Below are 17968 nucleotides of genomic sequence, written 5' to 3'. Positions count from 1 at the left end.
TATCCAGCAACATGGTAGATTCCTCCTGGGTACTCAAAAAGTGTTAGTTCCAAACATTGCAGTAACAGTGTCTGAACAATTGAGATGACCATGCTCTTGCTTTGGGGAAGATCATCTTTCACTGCTTTCAGAGCCTCCTCCTTCTCTTATTCTCTCTGTAGTATGAAACTCAATTTCCTGATTTCCATGCTTACAGATTACAAGAGCAAATTAGAAGGTGCTAAGAACAATAGGAAGAAAAAGGCAAAGAAGCAGAGTAAAATAGAAATAATTTCAAAATCCTAGAAACCTTGAGCCATTCAGTACAGGGATAAATAGCCCTTCATACCTCAATAGTCATTTAGGGCTTTTTTTTATATTATAGCAAGAATATTCCAAATGATGATCTTGATTTACCAAGGGTAAGTTAAATTATATATGCTTTGCTTATTTTAAAAACATACCATGCATTTTGGAAGAATCAACGATATGAATAGAACTTTTTTTATAATTTTAACTTTTACTTTAGATTTAGGGGTACATGTGCAGGTTCGTTGTGTGGCTATATTGATGCTGAGGTTTGAGATATAAATGACCCTGCCATCCAGGTAGTGAGCAATGTACAGATAGAGTTTTTCAATCTTCACTCCCTTCCTTCCCTCCCCACTCTAGAGTCCCCAATGTCTGTAGTTGCCATGTTGATGTCTATGAGTACCCAGTGCTTAGCTCCTACTTATATGTGAGAACATGTGGTATTTGGTTTTCTGTTCCTGTGTAGAATACAATTTTAAGAAACTTTTTGCATGTGTTTTGATGGGTAGAACCTTAGCCACTGAAAACACTAAGCCATGGAGATGAACTCAGTCTTCAGGGGTTCCACATAAACATGGTCTTACTGAAATATCTTTTGTGCATCTTCAGCAAATAATCTAAGGCTCCATATAGTCTATGGAAGAGGATAAGGCATTTGTAATTGCTTAATTTAACATGGTTTCTATGCAGATGACTTTTTCTTTGTTTCAAGAGGGAGCATTTGGTAGAAATTATTTGTCCTCTAGCAGCAGTAAGTTTCTCAAATTATTCTCCGTAGGACTTAGTGTTAGAATGGTTTACTCAGTGGAGGGACCCATGGGCTGTATCCAGCCTCTCATGGTGTTATCTGTGATTCTCTGGGGAAAACACTTGAACTGGGCCGCGTTTGCACATTGAAATAAGAGCCCTTTCTAAGTTATCCCCATGAGAACAGCACAAACATGTTAAACTTGTGTACACTGTATAAATTTTCCACTGTATATAGTGGACTCAACACCACAAATGTTGAGCTAACTGCATCTGAAAGGAGTCAGAGTAGACAATTGCAGAATCCCATAGAAAGAGAACATGTAGAATCCAGCACCATCAGAGGTCAACCAGTCAAATACCAGGGCTGGATTTTTCAAAGACACAGATAATGCCAGTTTTATGGCCATTAATAATATTTTAGTTATGTAAACAAAGATAAGAGTAATAAAACATAAATTCTGCTTCATGGTGTAATCTGATTGCCAACAGAATTCAGAAATGAACTTTCTCATTGTGCACGTGGCATTGCATAATGGACCAGTGATCATTCTGCAACCTCCCCAGCCTTCCATTTCCCTTTTATGGAGAGTCCTGATTTCTGCCAGATCCATAAGCTATTCCAGTGAGGCAGATTCTTTGCTTTCCCCTTAAAGCTCTTTGATTGTGCCTCTGGTAGTTAATACACCAAATGGTCTTCGGGGTACTTGATACGTGCACTCTGCAGCTAATCAGAGGTCTTGGCCTACTGTTTCCCTACCTCTGTGTTTTCCACATGTTGATGGGCTCAGCTCAAACACCAGGCCCATCAACTTCTGGAGAGGCATGGCAGAGCTCAGCTCTCATTTGGGTGTCTGCTTCAGAGATTTTCCAAAGGATATCCTGTAGTAGATAAATCATTTCATTAGGCCAGGTTCCCTGTTCAAACCAGGAAGCAGAAGGCCTGCCATGTAGGAAAATGCAGATAATGTTGTTATGGCTGTACTCACGGCATTTGTAAATATTGTCATCAGTGTCTTTCATGCAGGTTCCATCAAGATTGGATTTAAATGTAGACAAGTTAATTATGTGTTTTAAAGCTTTGTTTATGGAGAGCTGTGAAGTTTTAAATATTGCAATGACAATTTTTCCCTCCAAATGTCTCTTCCAGTTGATCACTCCTCATGCCATCCGTGTGCAGACCCCTCCTCGGCACATCCCTGGTGTTGTGGAAGTCACACTGTCCTACAAATCGAAGCAGTTCTGCAAAGGAACACCAGGCAGATTCATTTACACAGGTAAGAACTGCTACAGATGGTGAGCACAGAACTGCCTTGGTCTCGTGTGGTCTTTTCCATTATCTGTTATGTATAAAACCATATATTTTATTTTAAAATCGAATTAAAGCCTACTTGCTTTCTTCATTTTACCATATGTATGACCAAACAGGGTGCTTTTATTATTGTATTATTATTAAGAATTCATCTAGGTTTCCATGCTGAATGGCAGGATCTGTTGAAATAACTGGTTGGATACTTAAAGATGTAACATGAAAAATGAGAGAAGGGGAAAGAGGTGTAGACAATCTGGAGTTTCTGGATGTTAAGCCACCTTGTTAGGGTTCGTTTGCTTTATGGAGTAGGGTTGTGCTTTCATGAACAGTGCGTCTTTCCTCTAACCTGTTCACAGCATTCGAATTACATACGATTGGAAGTTTTTATATTTAATTCTGGCTTGGTGCCTTCTTTCCAAGTACGCTGCATTTTTGTCCTCCCAAAACAGTCTTGGCACATGGATCTGCCTTGTGACAAGAAGCTAGGGTTCCAGAGTGAATGTGAATTCCCTCCTATCAGATGGAGAGAACCAGGCAGCATCTCTGTGGAATTACATCAAGCACAGAGGCTGAGTGCCCAATGTGGACTCTAAGAGATCCCTAGATTGTGATGTGCAAACCAAACATCCAGGGATCTTTTACAATTCACATTCTGCTATAGCAGGTCTAGGTAGAACCTGTGATTTTGTGTTGCTTAACAGTTCCCAGGTGAGGCTGATGCTGCTGGCAAAGAACCACACTTGGAGTGCAGTTCTGGGCCCTCTGCTTAGCGTCAGTCAGCCCTGGGTAATGGTAGCTGTCTCCATGAACTGGTTCCAGGTCTCGTTTTCCATTCAGTAAGAGACTGCAAGGCCAGAATACGTACAGAGAGGAAGTTGCTTTCACACAAAGAGATAACAGAGAAGTGAAAGGATAACTGTTAACAAATCATAATTATAACCATACAATTAAATGGACAAATTTTACTTTTCTGTGACATTTTACTTCAAAGCATCTTTCCCTTGTATTTCAATATTAGGAGTAAAACCAAACATACTTCTTAGTCACCCATTTTTTTTCTCTCTCTTGAAATTATAAAAACAATTAATGCATCCTGACCCTTGGAAATGCCTCCCAGGCCTTTAAACAAAATGCAGGTTTGGTGCCTGCCTGACGATTAGTTTTAGTTAATTGAAAATTATAGGATTGACCCAAGAGGAAAATTTTGTTTGCACTCCAATCGCTTTTACAAATTAAGGAAAATTACCACAATTTTGTTTAGCTAAGGTTTCACACTGAGTTCAAGAAATTAGCTCAGCCATCCCAACAAAGTCAGCACTTTGTTAGTGAGCACTTGAAAAAATAATAGTCTATCTGGAGGTTTGTGGTGTATACAAACGAAGCATAGAGAAAGCTATGATGCTTTATAGAAGTAGGCCAAGTGTTTTTAATTAGGCTCATTGGTTCAGCGTAAGTTTTGAAGAACAATCAAACTAGCAGATTAGCTGTTTCTTTTAAAGCTAGGATTTCTTGCCATTCATTTTTCCCATGAGAACTTCCACATAGCAGTGCGTGGTGTGTGTGTGTGTGTGGTGTGTGTGTGTGTGTGTGTTTTACAAGTCTCATTATGGGGCTACAGGAAAAGGACCAATTGAAACTTGTGATACTGTAACATTCCCCAGCATCATTCCAATGGATGGGAGTTTTTCACAATGTTACTCACTGAACTCAGTGTTCTGGAACATATTTCAAAACCACAGAGGCCAAATGTTTTCTCTGAGAAGTTTGGACTCTGTTTTTGGCCAAAAACATTTAGGCCTCGCTGGCTGCTTATTTACTCAGCTATTAAGAACAAGAAAAGGAGAAGAAAAAGAAGTAAAGGCTTGTGTGGTGGGAGGTACAGGAGGCAATCAGGCATGGTTTCCGCTTTGGTGACAACGTCCCTGCCTATTAATGGTTCCATTTTGTGGTCAGGTCTCATTTAGAAGAAATTATTTTTAATCAGTCTTCAACAAAATATCCCCTAGAGCCACCTGGCCATAAAAGTTAGAAAAAAAAAATTGCCCTCATTAAATTACTTAAGTTCTCAAAAGCAAAGAGCTAGGGATCCATCATTATTTGGAGTTTTTTAACCATTCAAAAAATTGCCATCAGTTTAAGAAATCAGATCTTGGAAAATCTATATCACACTGGAGTTAGGATAAAAGATAAAAGTGTCATATTTTCAAGGCTAGAAAAGTAGTTAAGGATAAGAGCAATAAGTTGGTGCATATGCACGTGTGTACATCTGTGGGAAATTTAAGGTATGAAAAAATGCTTCTGGTGATCTGGCCTCAAACTGTGGGCAGCAGAAAAGAAGCCCTGTTTTTTTTTAAGTATTCTAGGAGAGAGTCTAACCTTTCCCCATATTGGAAAAATAAAAATCTGAAGAAATTGGCACAACGATTTCCCCTCTGGTATAGTTACTTGGCTGTTAACAGTTATTGTGACATCACTTCATTTCTAACGAAAGGGAATCTGTATTCATTGGTGACCTATGCACGGACCTTTTGATCATTAGCATTAAATGCCTCCGCCATGCATTGCTTGTTCATGGCTGGGGCTACTCTCTGTGATTTACTCAGTTTACCTCTGCTGTCACCACTTACCAGTAAGGGTATAGAGATGGCTCATAAAACCTCTCTGTTCTTTGTATCCAAACAACTGCTCAGATCATTGTAAATGTACAGCACCCCTCCTCTGTCTACCCACAGAAGTTCACACTTCATTTTCTTTAACATCCATAGTATTTCAAGATGTGAGACTTGGTTTTCTGGATTGGGTGAGCTAACCCTCTTATTTGTTAGTGAAATATCTCTTGGAATTGTTCCCTTTAAAAATATTGAGTTGAAAAGTAACACCCCAAACTAAGGCCTTACTGCTGTTTTTAAAGTATGCAAGAGAGAGTTTGCGTTTGTAGATGCGAATGTCTCTAGAAGTCCATAATCATGAAAAAGAAGAAAAGAGGCAGGAACAGCACGGCCTAATCTGTACTAATAAAGGCAGATCTTTTGGGGAGGGAAGAATCTGACCAAGCACAGATTGCCTGCAAGCTAGCTCCACTTGTAACAGTGGTAAGCATATATCTCTCCCTCATTGGTTCTTGAGACCAGAAACACACAAGTAAACCATAGCTGCCAATGTGCCATGCCCTTGTGTTTGTCCAGTCAGCGTCACAGGCTCTGGAAAGTGAATCCTGGCTGGATTAAAAACAGAAAAGCTCAATAGCACTTTCTAGATCTTACTTTATTGTGTCCAGTTATTCTTATATGAATGTAGGGCAAGGCTGACTTTAATTTTCAATACATGTTTTCTAAGAGAAGGAAATAAAAATGCTATCTAATCACAGGATTGATTTCAAAGCCCTATCATTGTTTCTGGTCAGTCAGTCCAGTGGGAATTAAATCTTCCATAACCCCATTGCCATGTAAGGGCTCTCCCTAAAAGCTTTATTATTCTCAAAGCTTGTTTTCTTGCAGCTGTTACATCTTTAAGGGACTTGGATCTTTTAGAATTGTGATCTCTCCTGCTAAGCCCTAAGCAGCCTTGGAAGGCTAATAAAAGACTCTTAGGCACCTTTAGCTGCTTCCTCAAAGTTTTTGTAGTTGGTTTTCCTGGTACGAAGTGGCCAATTCCAAATGCATGTTTTGCCTTCATTCTAGCTATTTTTCCTTCAGAGAGGTCTCTGTATCTTGGGGAACATATGACTGGAAGAATGGGCCACCAGGACAAGGTTTGACCAGGCTAGGGTACCCGGAGAGCTGTATACCACCTGATACCCCACAAGTTGGTGAAAACCCTGATGAATGACCATCTAACAGCTCAGATGACTGGTTAAGTCACTTATTAGATCCTTCCTACTGGTAAATTTTCCAATTCCAAACACTTTTCACCCAAATTCCTGTTCTTGTGGAAGGACTAACTCACATTCCTGTGTATTAGCCTGTGAACTAACTTTGAAATGAGAATTCTTCATGGAAATACTTCCTGTTTGTACCTTGTGCCCAAAATAACTTGGCATCCCTTGCCAACGCATAATACGTTGTTTTCCACATAAGAGGGGCTATTTTGTCTGCATATGCTCTGTGGAACTTGACAACTTTTATCATGACTTTTAAGGTTTCCTTTTTTTTCTCACCATCCCTCTTATTTTTTTCTTGCTCTCTTATCTCTCCTATCTCCCTTTCTCCTTCCTCTCTCTTTTCTTTACTCCCCCATCCTTTTTTCCCTCACCCCTACGGGAATAGTACAGCATACCAATTGAGTGCATGGGTACAAGATGATGGATATAATAGATTAAACTCTCAGATCTACCACTTACTAGAGAGGATATCCTTGGAACATCATAAGATGGCTCTAAACCAAGTCACCTTATCTTTATAAGGAAATAATAATAATACCTTTCTGGGGTTGTTTTTAGGATCAGGGAAACATATGTAAAGTTTTGGGATCCAGGAACTATATTTAGCATGAGGCTAGATACTAGTAGTTTCCATTAATAAATGGTGGCCATTATTATTCATTTGTTTGTTTCTGAGTCCCTACTATGGAATAACTATTTTCCATGTATTGTTTATCATCCTCATCATCTTCCTAGAAATCTAATAAATATCTTTTGGGATTTTTAGTAACACTACCATAGACATCAGTTTAAAGAAACAAGTAACACCTGTCAACCACAAATAGAAGGAGCAAAGTGTAAATAAGGTAGCAAGAAAAAGAAATTGATAAGTGTGAATATAATAATTTGCTTAAAACAAATATTTTCTCAGAAATTTGTCACACAACTAGTATTTTAATCAGATGCTCCTAATTTGTAAAGTTCTCTGATGTTAATTTTGTTAGGGAACAGCACATGCTTGTTCTTTTATTTCCATCTCAGCTCCTCTGGAGGCCATAGCAACAGGGGTACAGCCTACAGCCTATCACCAACTCTCTTCAAAAGTATTTAGGTTATAATCAGCTTCAATTCCATGTTCAAGAGTTTTCACCAGAAAGCTGTTTCTCATTCTTGGAAACCTCCTTTACAAAATGAAGGCTGCCACTTTGGGCTTAAACAAAGTCATCAGTTATAGGGGAGAAGTGGAGAATTTGTACCTAATGGATCTCCTGTACTTTAGCCTTTTCTAACATAAATTCTTTGTCACAGCAAGCTTTTGAAAAGCTACTTTCAGGTCATTACCCTGCAGAGAAACCTTCCCTCTTTGCTCATTGTATGTAGGATGTAGCCCAAGTCCCAATGCTTGGCTCACTGTGCTTTGGGCCTTGGGCTTATGATGCTCCAGTCAAACCAGTTTCCTTGTTGTGCCTCCGGTTCACTTTAGCTAATTTGGACATGGTTGATACACCTGAAGGATCCAGTTCAAATTCTTACTGTGGTATAGCGGACAGAGCCCTGGGTTGAGAGCGGTAAGGTTGCGTTGTAGCCTAGCTTTGCTACTCAGTGGCTGTGAGACCTAGGACAAGTGGCTTATGTGCTCCACACTCCAGTCTCTTCACTGTGAAATGAGTCAGTTGGACTAACTGACTTTGATACTCCCTGTAACTCATCTTGATTGACTGGGAGAGTCTCTGTCCTTGGATCTCTTTTGTCCCCTGTGCTAAGACAACTCCATTCATCATTCACTTCATTTTGCCCTTAGCTCTCTTGTTCTGTTCTTAGGTAGAGAAATCATAAAAAGTCTACAGGATTCATGAAGAAAAAGTCTTCCTCAATCTTATATTATTTTATATACTATGTTGAAGCGAGTTGGCTCAGCATTTTACTTGCAATAGGTGCTAATAATTGATTGACATATTGCCCAGGATCAATGGGTCTTCATTGATTTTTGTGCTCTGGAAGACATGGAATGTAAATAAGAGCTGTTAATTAAGAATCTATCCCTTTTTACTTGAAGTTTTATATGCATAGAACATAGTAGTTTTTTCTTTAAAGGAAAAAATGAGATTTGGCTTATATTAGAAATATTTTTCAATTTCTTATCTGTAAAACGGAGCTATTTTAATAGTACCTTCATCTAAGGAGTAAATGGGTTAATATATGCAATGCAATCCTGAGAGTACCTGGTCTAGCATGAGTGCTCCCCAAAAGTAAGCGAAAAACGCAGATAGTGGGGATATTATTTTTTTTGAAAATCCAAAGAATTAGTCATTAGAGTATGTACTTTGATGTTATATATGTGTAAGCTATGATTAAAGACATTGTTTCTTTCTGGGCATTAGAATAGTAATAAAAAGACCTGTGTACTATTCTGATTTTGCCACTTCCTTTTGTTACCTAATTCATTCATCTCACAAATGTTTATAGATTGCCTGTTCTATTCTAGGCAATGTTCTAAACCAGTTTTAGGCCAAGTCCTAAAACAGTGTTGAGCAAAACCAGACACGATCCCCGTTTCCACTATTTTAAAGACTAAGAGGAAAAATGGATGCTCATAAGTTCATTATTTCAAACCTGGTACATGTCTGGAAAGACAGAAACAGTGCTTTTGATCAGCACATAATAAAGGAGCTCTGACCAGTCAGTTGGAGATATTTCTCTACAGGAAAAAAATGCCCCAGCCGAGGTTTGAAGAATGACAAAGAGCTAACCCAACAATCAGTGAAGAGAGGGGGTAGCATGGAGTTGGGGAATGAGCCTTCCAGCAGAGGGAGCAAATGAGAAGGCCCTGGGTGGGAGGAAACATGGTATCTTGAAAGGCTGTAAGAACTGCAGTGAGCCTGGGTGACAGTGTGAGACTCAGTCTCAAAAAAAAAAAAGAAAAATTCATTTTGGCTGGGTATAGTGGCTCACGCCTGTAGTCCCAGCACTTTGGGAGGCCAAGGCAGGCCAATCACCTGAGGTCAGGAGTTTGAGACCAGCCTGACCAACATGTAGAAACCCCGTCTCTACTAAAAATACCAAATTAACGCATGCCTGTAATCCCAGCTACCTGGGAGGCTGAGGCAGGAGAATTGCTTGAGCCCAGGAGATGGAGGTTGTGGTGTACAGAGATTGTGCTATTGCACTCCAGCCTACGCAAAAAGAGCAAAACTCCATCTCAAAAAGAAAAAAAAGGGAATTCCAATGAGGCTGAAAAATAAAGGAGGAGGAGGAGAATGGTAAGAGAGAAGGCTGTGAGAGCTGGGCAGGGATAAATATATGCAAACCTCCTAAGCCATGGGGAGGAGTTTGGTTGTTAGAATGATGGACAGTTTCGAAGTGTCTGAAATGGCAGGTGGACATGATCAGATTTACATTTTGGGAACAAACTAATTCTGACTGCAAGAAGCATAGGAGACCAGAACGGATCTTGGAAGACCTCTTAGGAGGTCGTTGCTGTAGTCTGGGAAAGAGATTTGGTGACTTTGATTTGGGTGGTAATCAGCTGAGATGGAACAGAGTGAGAGGAATCAAGAAGAATTTAAGAGGAAAAATGGAAAGGACCATGAGATGGGTTAGATGTGTGGATGAGGGAGACAGAGGCGTTAAAGTTGCTAGGTTTCTGTCTTCCTCAACCTGAGGCATGGTGGGGCCATCACTTTTCTGTACATCCCAAGGGGCTTGGAGTATCAATGAAAAAATGGCCATTAAAATGTTTTGCACAATGTAATATTCTATACATATGTTAATTGTTATAAAGACAAGCCTAAGCAAACTCAGGAAGAATTGGAGGAAGGAAGGCAAGAATGTGTTTTCTTTTTTGTCAGATTGTTTTCACTTAGGATTCAGCCAAAAGAGGGCTGGGTAATGAATACTTGACTAGCAGCTCTGCCTGAGCAGTGTCCTAATTGGAATAGACCCAACAAGAGCAAAAAATTCACAGGCTGCTCCTGTCCACGTGTCTTAAATATTACTCCAAATGGACCGTTTACACACAAAGAAAAGAATTCAAGGCAGAGGGAGTGTTTATTCTTTTTGCTTTTGTGATACAGAGGGTAGGTCCCAAGCCTCTCCTCCTCCCCTGAAGGAAGTTTTTTTATTTTCTTACAAAATATGATTTTTTTCCTGATCAGATGTTTGCTGATGTGATCGGTGATTCTGAAACTGCTGGAATTCACACACTTAGACACTGTTGGTGCCAAAATGGGAACAACAACAACAAAAGTCACTCAAAGTAACCATTGTACTTCCGTGACAGCTATAAAATGGGAGCCGTTTCTGCAAAGAATAAAACTGGTCTGAAGGAAGCATATTATTTTGCATATTTTACGTATATACTTTCCAAGAAATATGACCTTTATTTCCTATTTGGAGTGGAGTGTAATCAGGACTTGAGTAGCTAGTATAACAGGATCATTAAAAGGGATATTTTCACTGACATTAGAGGTCTAAATGGCCACGAGGCCTTATATACAACCTTGGCTTTTTCCTGTCTACCCAGAGTTAATAAGTGATAAGGCCAGGAGAGAGATAAATCACAGAAATCCCTGTCCAAAGAAAACATATTGACTACAGCCAAGCAAATAACAGACCATAACCAACGGTCCCATTCATCATTCATGTAATAGGGATATAAAGTATTTCCTACCAATGAAACCATATAGAAGGAAGAGGCAGATAAGCTCTCCCAATCTAAGGCATGAGATTTGGTTATTAAGGAACATGAACTATTTGTCACATGGCTTTAATCTTTAAGATGTGTTGCTATATCTAAACTATAAATTTCTGGTAAGGCATTAGAACGCTATTAACAATAAAGGTAGGAACTGAGCTTTATGTGTATTCTTGCCAATGTAATGCAATACTGTAAAGTTTTGAACCTCTAATCTTTTTAGTATGAAATAACATGATTTGGTTTTCAAAACCAATAAACTATTTGGAGGTGTTCAAGGTTTTATTTTTGTTTTGTTTTTTGAAACCAAGCCTCATGATAAATGAACCCTTCACCTTTTGACTGTGTATCTTGAGACTTTCTCTGATATCGTGGAATAGGAGGAAGAAGCGGAACTCTAAATTTCTTTTCCTCTTTTCCTAAGATATATTCCAAATGTTTGATGGGGATTATTTGTTTTAATTGTCTGTGTTTGCAGTGATGTGGATGCCAGTCCTGTGCATTGCTAAAGTTAACCAAGAGACGTGCACCCACCAGAGCATTCAATCTTGTTTTTCATTCTTTATTGCAAAGTTATAGATACTGATTTCAGATACTTTAGGAAGCACCAATAAAACATAACTAAAATAACGTGGAAATTGCCCACATTCCTACTGGTTTCTTCTAACATAAACACTCAATCAATGTGAGCTATTACTGTTATTTAATAATATATATTTTGCAGTATTTTTCCTATGCATATATCTGATTTATCACCGTAATCAAGTTATATCTTATATCATGTCATTTATGTTTTTACATTTGAAAATACATAAATATCAGGGAGTTATGAATTTAAAACAATTTTTTGTCATTGAGAATCATCTTGTGCCCCGGCAGTACCTTATGATGAGATATATCCTTATCTTCATGTAAAAGCATAGCCACCTGGAATTTGGGTTCTCCTTTCATTTTCTTTCTGAAAACCCACAGCACAGGGTCAATAGTCCTACACTTAGATTATTTGGGGTCAGGATCTGAAATTTGTCAGCCATCCCCAACTGAGTGGGTGTGTGTTGCTCCAAGGACCCAATGTCCTGAGAGCTTGGGACCAGCGCCCAAAAGCATTTAGCTTTACAGTGCGGCACTGTTTCTGTTTTCAAGCTGAACAATCTCCAGGGTAAATGAATTCCATCATCATGCTCCCCCACTTCCCGGGACCCACCATGTGGTGTGCTTTCCATAAGTTAAAATGGAACTCATCTAAAACCCTTACTATATTTGAAACATAATCAAATACAAAATTGTAACAAAGAGTACATAAACGTAGGTCCCTCTCTGATCCTCTGTAGGCTAGTAACATTTCCTGCTAGAGCTTTGAACTTCTCCTTTCTCTCCCTGCTCTTCTGGTTTTCCACTTCAGCAGGCTTTTGACATTTGTTAACCTTTCTCTTGTTCTCTCCTATTCCACACCTTTTTCCCACACTAACTCTATCTTTTCTCTCAGTCTTCTTCTTCTCTACGATTACTAAATGTAAAGCAGTTGCCCCCACTCCCAACCCCTGCACCACCCTTGAGAATCTGTGCAAGACAAACTCTATTATTAACCCATTTTTAAGACCAAAAAAACTCAGATGAAGTGACTTCCCGGGTTATTTTAGTAAGTGGAGGAGCCAGACTTGGACTCTGATGAGGGATATCAGAGCCTGTACTGAGTAAGCCTCCTGGCATGCTAGGTTAATTTGTGGAATTACCTGATTCCCTAAAATTAGGTTGTTGGTGATGGGAGGGTTGGGGGTTTTTCTAGGACACGTGCATTCTGACAGGAACTGGAGCCTTAAATATTTTAACCAAATTATATAATTGTGAACATAATGCATACTTATATGGAAGATTTTTAAAACACAGAAAAGTATGAAATAATGATTATCCATTATTTCATCCCTCAGGGATAATCACTGTTAATGTTTTTGAGTACTTTCTTCTAATATGGAAATGATATAGAAGGAAGAGGCAAGTAAGCTGACACAACCTAAGGCATGAGATTTGATTATTAAGGGACATGTACTATTTGTCACATGGCTTTAATCTTTAAGATGTGTTGCCATTTCTAAACTATAAATTTCTGATAAGGGATTAGAAAGCTATTAACAATAAAGGTAGGAGCTGAGCCTTGTATGTATTCTTGCCAATGTAATGCAACACTGTAAAGTTTTGAACCTCTAATCTTTTTAGGATAATATAACATGATTTGGCTTTCAAAGCCAATAAAATGTTTGGAAGTATTCAAGGGTATTCAAAGAAGGTACTAAAAAATACTCATATATTTGTATCAGTGAGTCACAATAGGTTTATATAGTTTTGCATCTGCTTTGTTTATATTATACACTAAACATTTCCTATGTTAGTTCACATTTTTCCTGAATGCATTTTAGTGGGTGTGTAAAAGTCCATTTGATGGCTGCACCATAGTTTGCTTCGTTATTCCTCTATCATTGGACAGCCATATCTTTTCTTGTTTCAGAATTTTTAACATCATCTATGCTGAAATACAGTGTGATTCTCAATGTAAGGTTTCTGTTTTTTTTTTTCTAGCGAAATTTTAAGCTTGTAGGCCAAGTTAACCATATTCATGTTTAGAGATACCAAAACATTATCAAATGTCTACTTAGAATATTTAACATATAAATTTTGTTACTTGTATATATCTAATATCACATACATAATTTACAACATTTACAAATATAACTTCTGCATTTTTGGGTTTCTACCTATAATTAAACTTTTCCTAGTCATTTTTTCAATCAGTTTTTTTTTTTTTTTTTAATCAAAGCCAGAGCCATTTTTCTTCCATCACAGTCTCTAAGTTGTTTGTAATATACCTCTTTTTATATCTATGCATGATGCTTTCACTGGAAATTTTTTTCTAAGCTGTAAATAACCATTAGCAATATTTTAAAAACCTATATTTAAAAGGCTTGTTTTGAGGAATATTTGTAATGATGAGAGGTCAATTTCCTTAAAAATAAGTTTATCTTAATTTTTTACCCCTTTTTGTCTTGACTGACTTCTGTACCTCTGTAAACATTCCCAAACCACCATTGATTGATTATGATTATTTCATGCCTCTACCAATTTAAAGTAACATAATTGAGAAAGCATCTTGCCGTAGGAGAGACTTAAAAAGACTCAAATATTTAATGAGAGTACTTTATTGGAGGGCAGGGGATTTGCTCATATATATTTCAGCACATTGATATTGCTTTCCTGTTGCTGGGTCCTGAGCCCTGTGCAATCCTTGGTACGAGTTGAATTATCTGTACCACATAGTATTTTTGACTTGAATAAAGTATGCTCATCCTTTTTCATGGACCTCATATTATTCAAGGTACTGAAAGTGCAAGTGGAAACCATCCCATAATATCAGGCCTGAGATTTTCTGCAGCATCTCTCAATGATGAGAGGTAGACAGAAACTGGCACTCCCTAAATCATGAGCAGAAACAACAGGAGAAGAGCAGACTTCCCCTCATACCCACTGCTCTTCGATCTGGCACATGTAATTGTTCATCTTTTTCCTGTTAACATCAACTGTGGTTAACTTCTTTACATCATGGGTGGAAGGCCTGACTTGCTAGGCAGAGCCACCTGGGATCAGCCTCGGTGGTTAGCTGCAGGAAGCACCAACTCCCAGTCAATACGGAGTTCATTTAGATCTTTGTTTAATGCTAAAAATATATCTACATTTAAATAGCTGCACAGAATATGGCCTTCCCAGTCATTCTACACACGTTCATCATTTCCTTTTAGTTTTAACCGATTTTTTAAATAGTCAGTGAAGCCAGATGACTCTCTGAGCTTGTAGGGAGGTTTAGATGAAGGCGTACTTCTGAATTATGTTTTCAGCAACTTTGTAATTCTCATAATTCTCCACTTTTTTAAACTAGAAATGAAACATTTGTACTGGTTAGCTCGGAAGACAAAGGAGGATTACATAAAGGATTAGAAATTTTCCTTAATAAAATTACTAGCATCAAAGCAAAAAAATTGTCGTGACTTATTGGAATGTTCTATATCGGGGTCAAAGTACAGGCCTGGCTACTGACGCGGTGTGTCTCCTCTTTATCTTAATGTTTGTAGAAATAAGTAAATTTGCTTAAATGCATTTTTATAGTTGACCAAACCTTTCTCATTCATCAGTTCTTTTTGTTCTTTATGAGGAAAGATAAGTATTTTTAGCCCCATTTTCAGGTGTAAAAATAAGGTGTAGAAAGAGGTGAAGTGGTTCATTTATGGTTAAGTCATCTAGTAATGGATCTGATATCAGATCTGTATTCCTCCAACTAGTTGATTATACCTTTATATCTTAGATTTTTACACCTACCAAATGGACTTATCCCAGTTTTACCTCACTTTTTAGTTTTCTTTGAACATAAATCACTAATTAGACTGGGGGCTTCTAGAACCTCAGGCTGCCCCCTCAGCATTGACACTTTGAGTACATATAGCCCTTTTATTTTATTGACAGCACTATCACCAGCTGATACAATCTGAATTATTTTTTTTGCTTCCTTATATGTAGCCTGTGTCTCTCTCTAGTATATAAGCTTCCTGAAAGCAGTGTCCTTGTCTGTCTTTCTCAACCAGTGTTCACAGTTCCCAGCACGGAGTGAGACACAATAAATATTAGTCAAATCGATGCATAGAAAAATGTGTGAAGGAATGACTGACAAATGTGACCGTAAATATGTGGATTGTGAGTCTTCAAGATAATCCAGTTGCCCAAGTTGTTGACATCTTTATAGATGGTAAAAACAAGGCATACAGAGTTTTAAAGACTTGGCTAAAGTCCCATAGTTAGTAGTAGATATTTACAACAGATTACTTTTCTTTCACCTATCAGCCAAGAGCTTGTCTCCACACTATGTTTATTTTCCTTAGACTCACCTAGTTATAAAGCGACTAGATGACCATAGATCTCTAGAATCATGACATATCTCAGTTTGAATCCTGGCACAAATTCTTGCTAGTTCTTAACCACTCTGAGACTTCATTTTCTTGTCTGCAAAGTGGGAATGAGAATATATCACAGGACTTCTGTGAGGATTTGACAACTATAAAAAGCTTACTTAGTACAGTGCATGACATATAGTAAATGCCTGATTAACAGTGGAACTTATCAAAAGAGCAACCAAGAGAACAGACGCCTATAATTCTGAGTTTTAGAGATGGGAAGGTCCCCAGAGTTAGCCTGAATGAATCCTAACATTTTGTAGAGGAGGCAACTGAGGCTCAGATAAGGGAAAGGTCTTTCCCAAACCAATACAGTATTACTTTGCTACAAAACCAGAGTAGAGCATATATAGATGGATTTACTAATTATTTTGTGAATAGATGATCAAATAGGCAAATATATGAAAAAAAAATTTTGAACATATATGAAAATCAATCAACAAACATCACTATGGTCATTTGATAAACTCCCTTTAATTCTTTGAGTTCATGAATCTTTGAGTAAACTCTAAAGGAAAGGGTGAGGTGGTGTAGGTACTTAATTCCTTGGGCCTTCCAATATGTGATATGTTTACAAAAAGGGTATCATGGACATCATTATTCTGATCTGTTTACATGCATTTCTGTCTGTTGACAAAAAAGAAGAAAGTTTTCTTGACCTCTGAGTAAATCAAAGCACCACAGAAAAGGCAAGTGCCATTTTCACCGTGGGTGAAGTGGAGTTATGCAATTTAAGGGCATTTGCTTTGTCTCATCTTTTTGTGGGAGCCCATTGTAAGAGCAGGGCATGTTAGACACCAGCACATGGTTCGAAGACCACATTGGAACTGGTGGATCATATTCCCTGGGTCCATTTGGAGAGGGGCTTAGTGGGGTCCACCCAAAGATACTGTTCCCTGCTCTACTCTTGTAATCTCTTGCCCAGTGGAGACTTGGTGAAATTCCCTCTTGGCCACAAAATGTCTATAGACCTCCTTTGTGCTTCAGTCCCCTAGTGGTCCTTGAGGAGATAAGATATAAAAGCCCTTATTTGGTGATCTTCTGCTTAGTGGGTTTAGAAGCAAATCATCAAGAGCCAATGAGAGAGAAATACTTGCAAGATGGTGGTCATCAAGGATAAGAATAAAACCTGCCTGAGAAGAGATCTGTGCTGTTTGCCTGGCTCAGCGAAGTGTGTTGGTTTACTGTTGGATGCCCAACAGGCAGGTTGACTGGCCGACAATGAATGAGTGCAGAAAGTGTTGTTAGGATTGTACTGCAGTTAGAGGTGAGAAGGGTGTCATTCAATGTATCAGTGGCATATCCCAATTCGTAAAAAAAAAGTCAAGATTGTATTTTATAAGGGATTTCTGCTCTAAACCTTATTTGGGGTTTGTGTTAGAATTCAAATAAAAGATTTCGTTTTCAGGTTTCCTAAAATGGCACTCAATGATTGGTGAAAAGCCAAAAGGGGGCAGTGGTCCATTGATGCCAAAAGTAATGAGTAGAGTAAAAAGTAAAATATATCTATTCCACTTTTCCAACTGCAGCTAATTAAGGGTAGCTCATTTAAAAATAGATCTAATTTAATTTCCTAATATAAGCATTCAATTAAAGTTGTTGCCACTGCTTGCTTCTCAGAATGCTTCTTCATACATTTATATATGATGCATTTATAGTGTGAATCCTTCTAAGGATCCAGGTGGTAATAGAAAAGTGCTTTCAGGACTTCATAATTGCCCAAATTAAATAATACATATGTAAATTGAGGTTGGGGTGTAAATTGTGCACTGCAATGCTATAAGGAATTAAGCCCCTATATCCTGCTATCTTTCAGCCAATCAGAATAAAGTGTTCTCCATTTTATTCTATACTACTTAGAATGGTTTATTACATTATTAAGTACATGTTACAAGAAGCACACTGTTGTTTAAGACTCATTGATTTAAGTAGAACTATTCTTATAAAGTTCCATAGGCTTTTACATAAAAAGAGAAGAGGCCATATAAAATTATAAAACCTTAATGTAATAAAACAGCCTATAATATAATATTCTCCCATTTTCTAAAGAAATCACCAAAAATTTTTAATGAGTT

The 17968-nt window shown here is 38.0% G+C and overlaps 1 protein-coding gene across 8 annotated transcripts in view; it reads left to right on the top strand.

Annotated features, from left to right (window-relative positions):
- The window catches only part of EBF1 (EBF transcription factor 1), a 407240-nt gene that overhangs the window by 321695 nt on the left and 67577 nt on the right, over positions 1-17968 (top strand). For all 8 annotated transcript variants that reach the window (XM_037729062.1, XM_037729064.1, XM_017502096.2 and 5 more), the window contains exon 10: positions 2189-2315. In XM_037729062.1, coding sequence (XP_037584990.1) covers positions 2189-2315 — 127 coding nt within the window. The remainder of the gene's footprint in view (positions 1-2188; positions 2316-17968) is intronic.

Source organism: Cebus imitator, unplaced genomic scaffold (genome assembly GCF_001604975.1).
Source record: "Cebus imitator isolate Cc_AM_T3 unplaced genomic scaffold, Cebus_imitator-1.0 Scaffold291, whole genome shotgun sequence".
In the NCBI taxonomy this organism is placed as follows: Eukaryota; Metazoa; Chordata; class Mammalia; order Primates; family Cebidae; genus Cebus; species Cebus imitator.
Note: the sequence above shows the minus strand (reverse complement) of the source record. Positions and strands in the feature narration are given on the sequence as shown.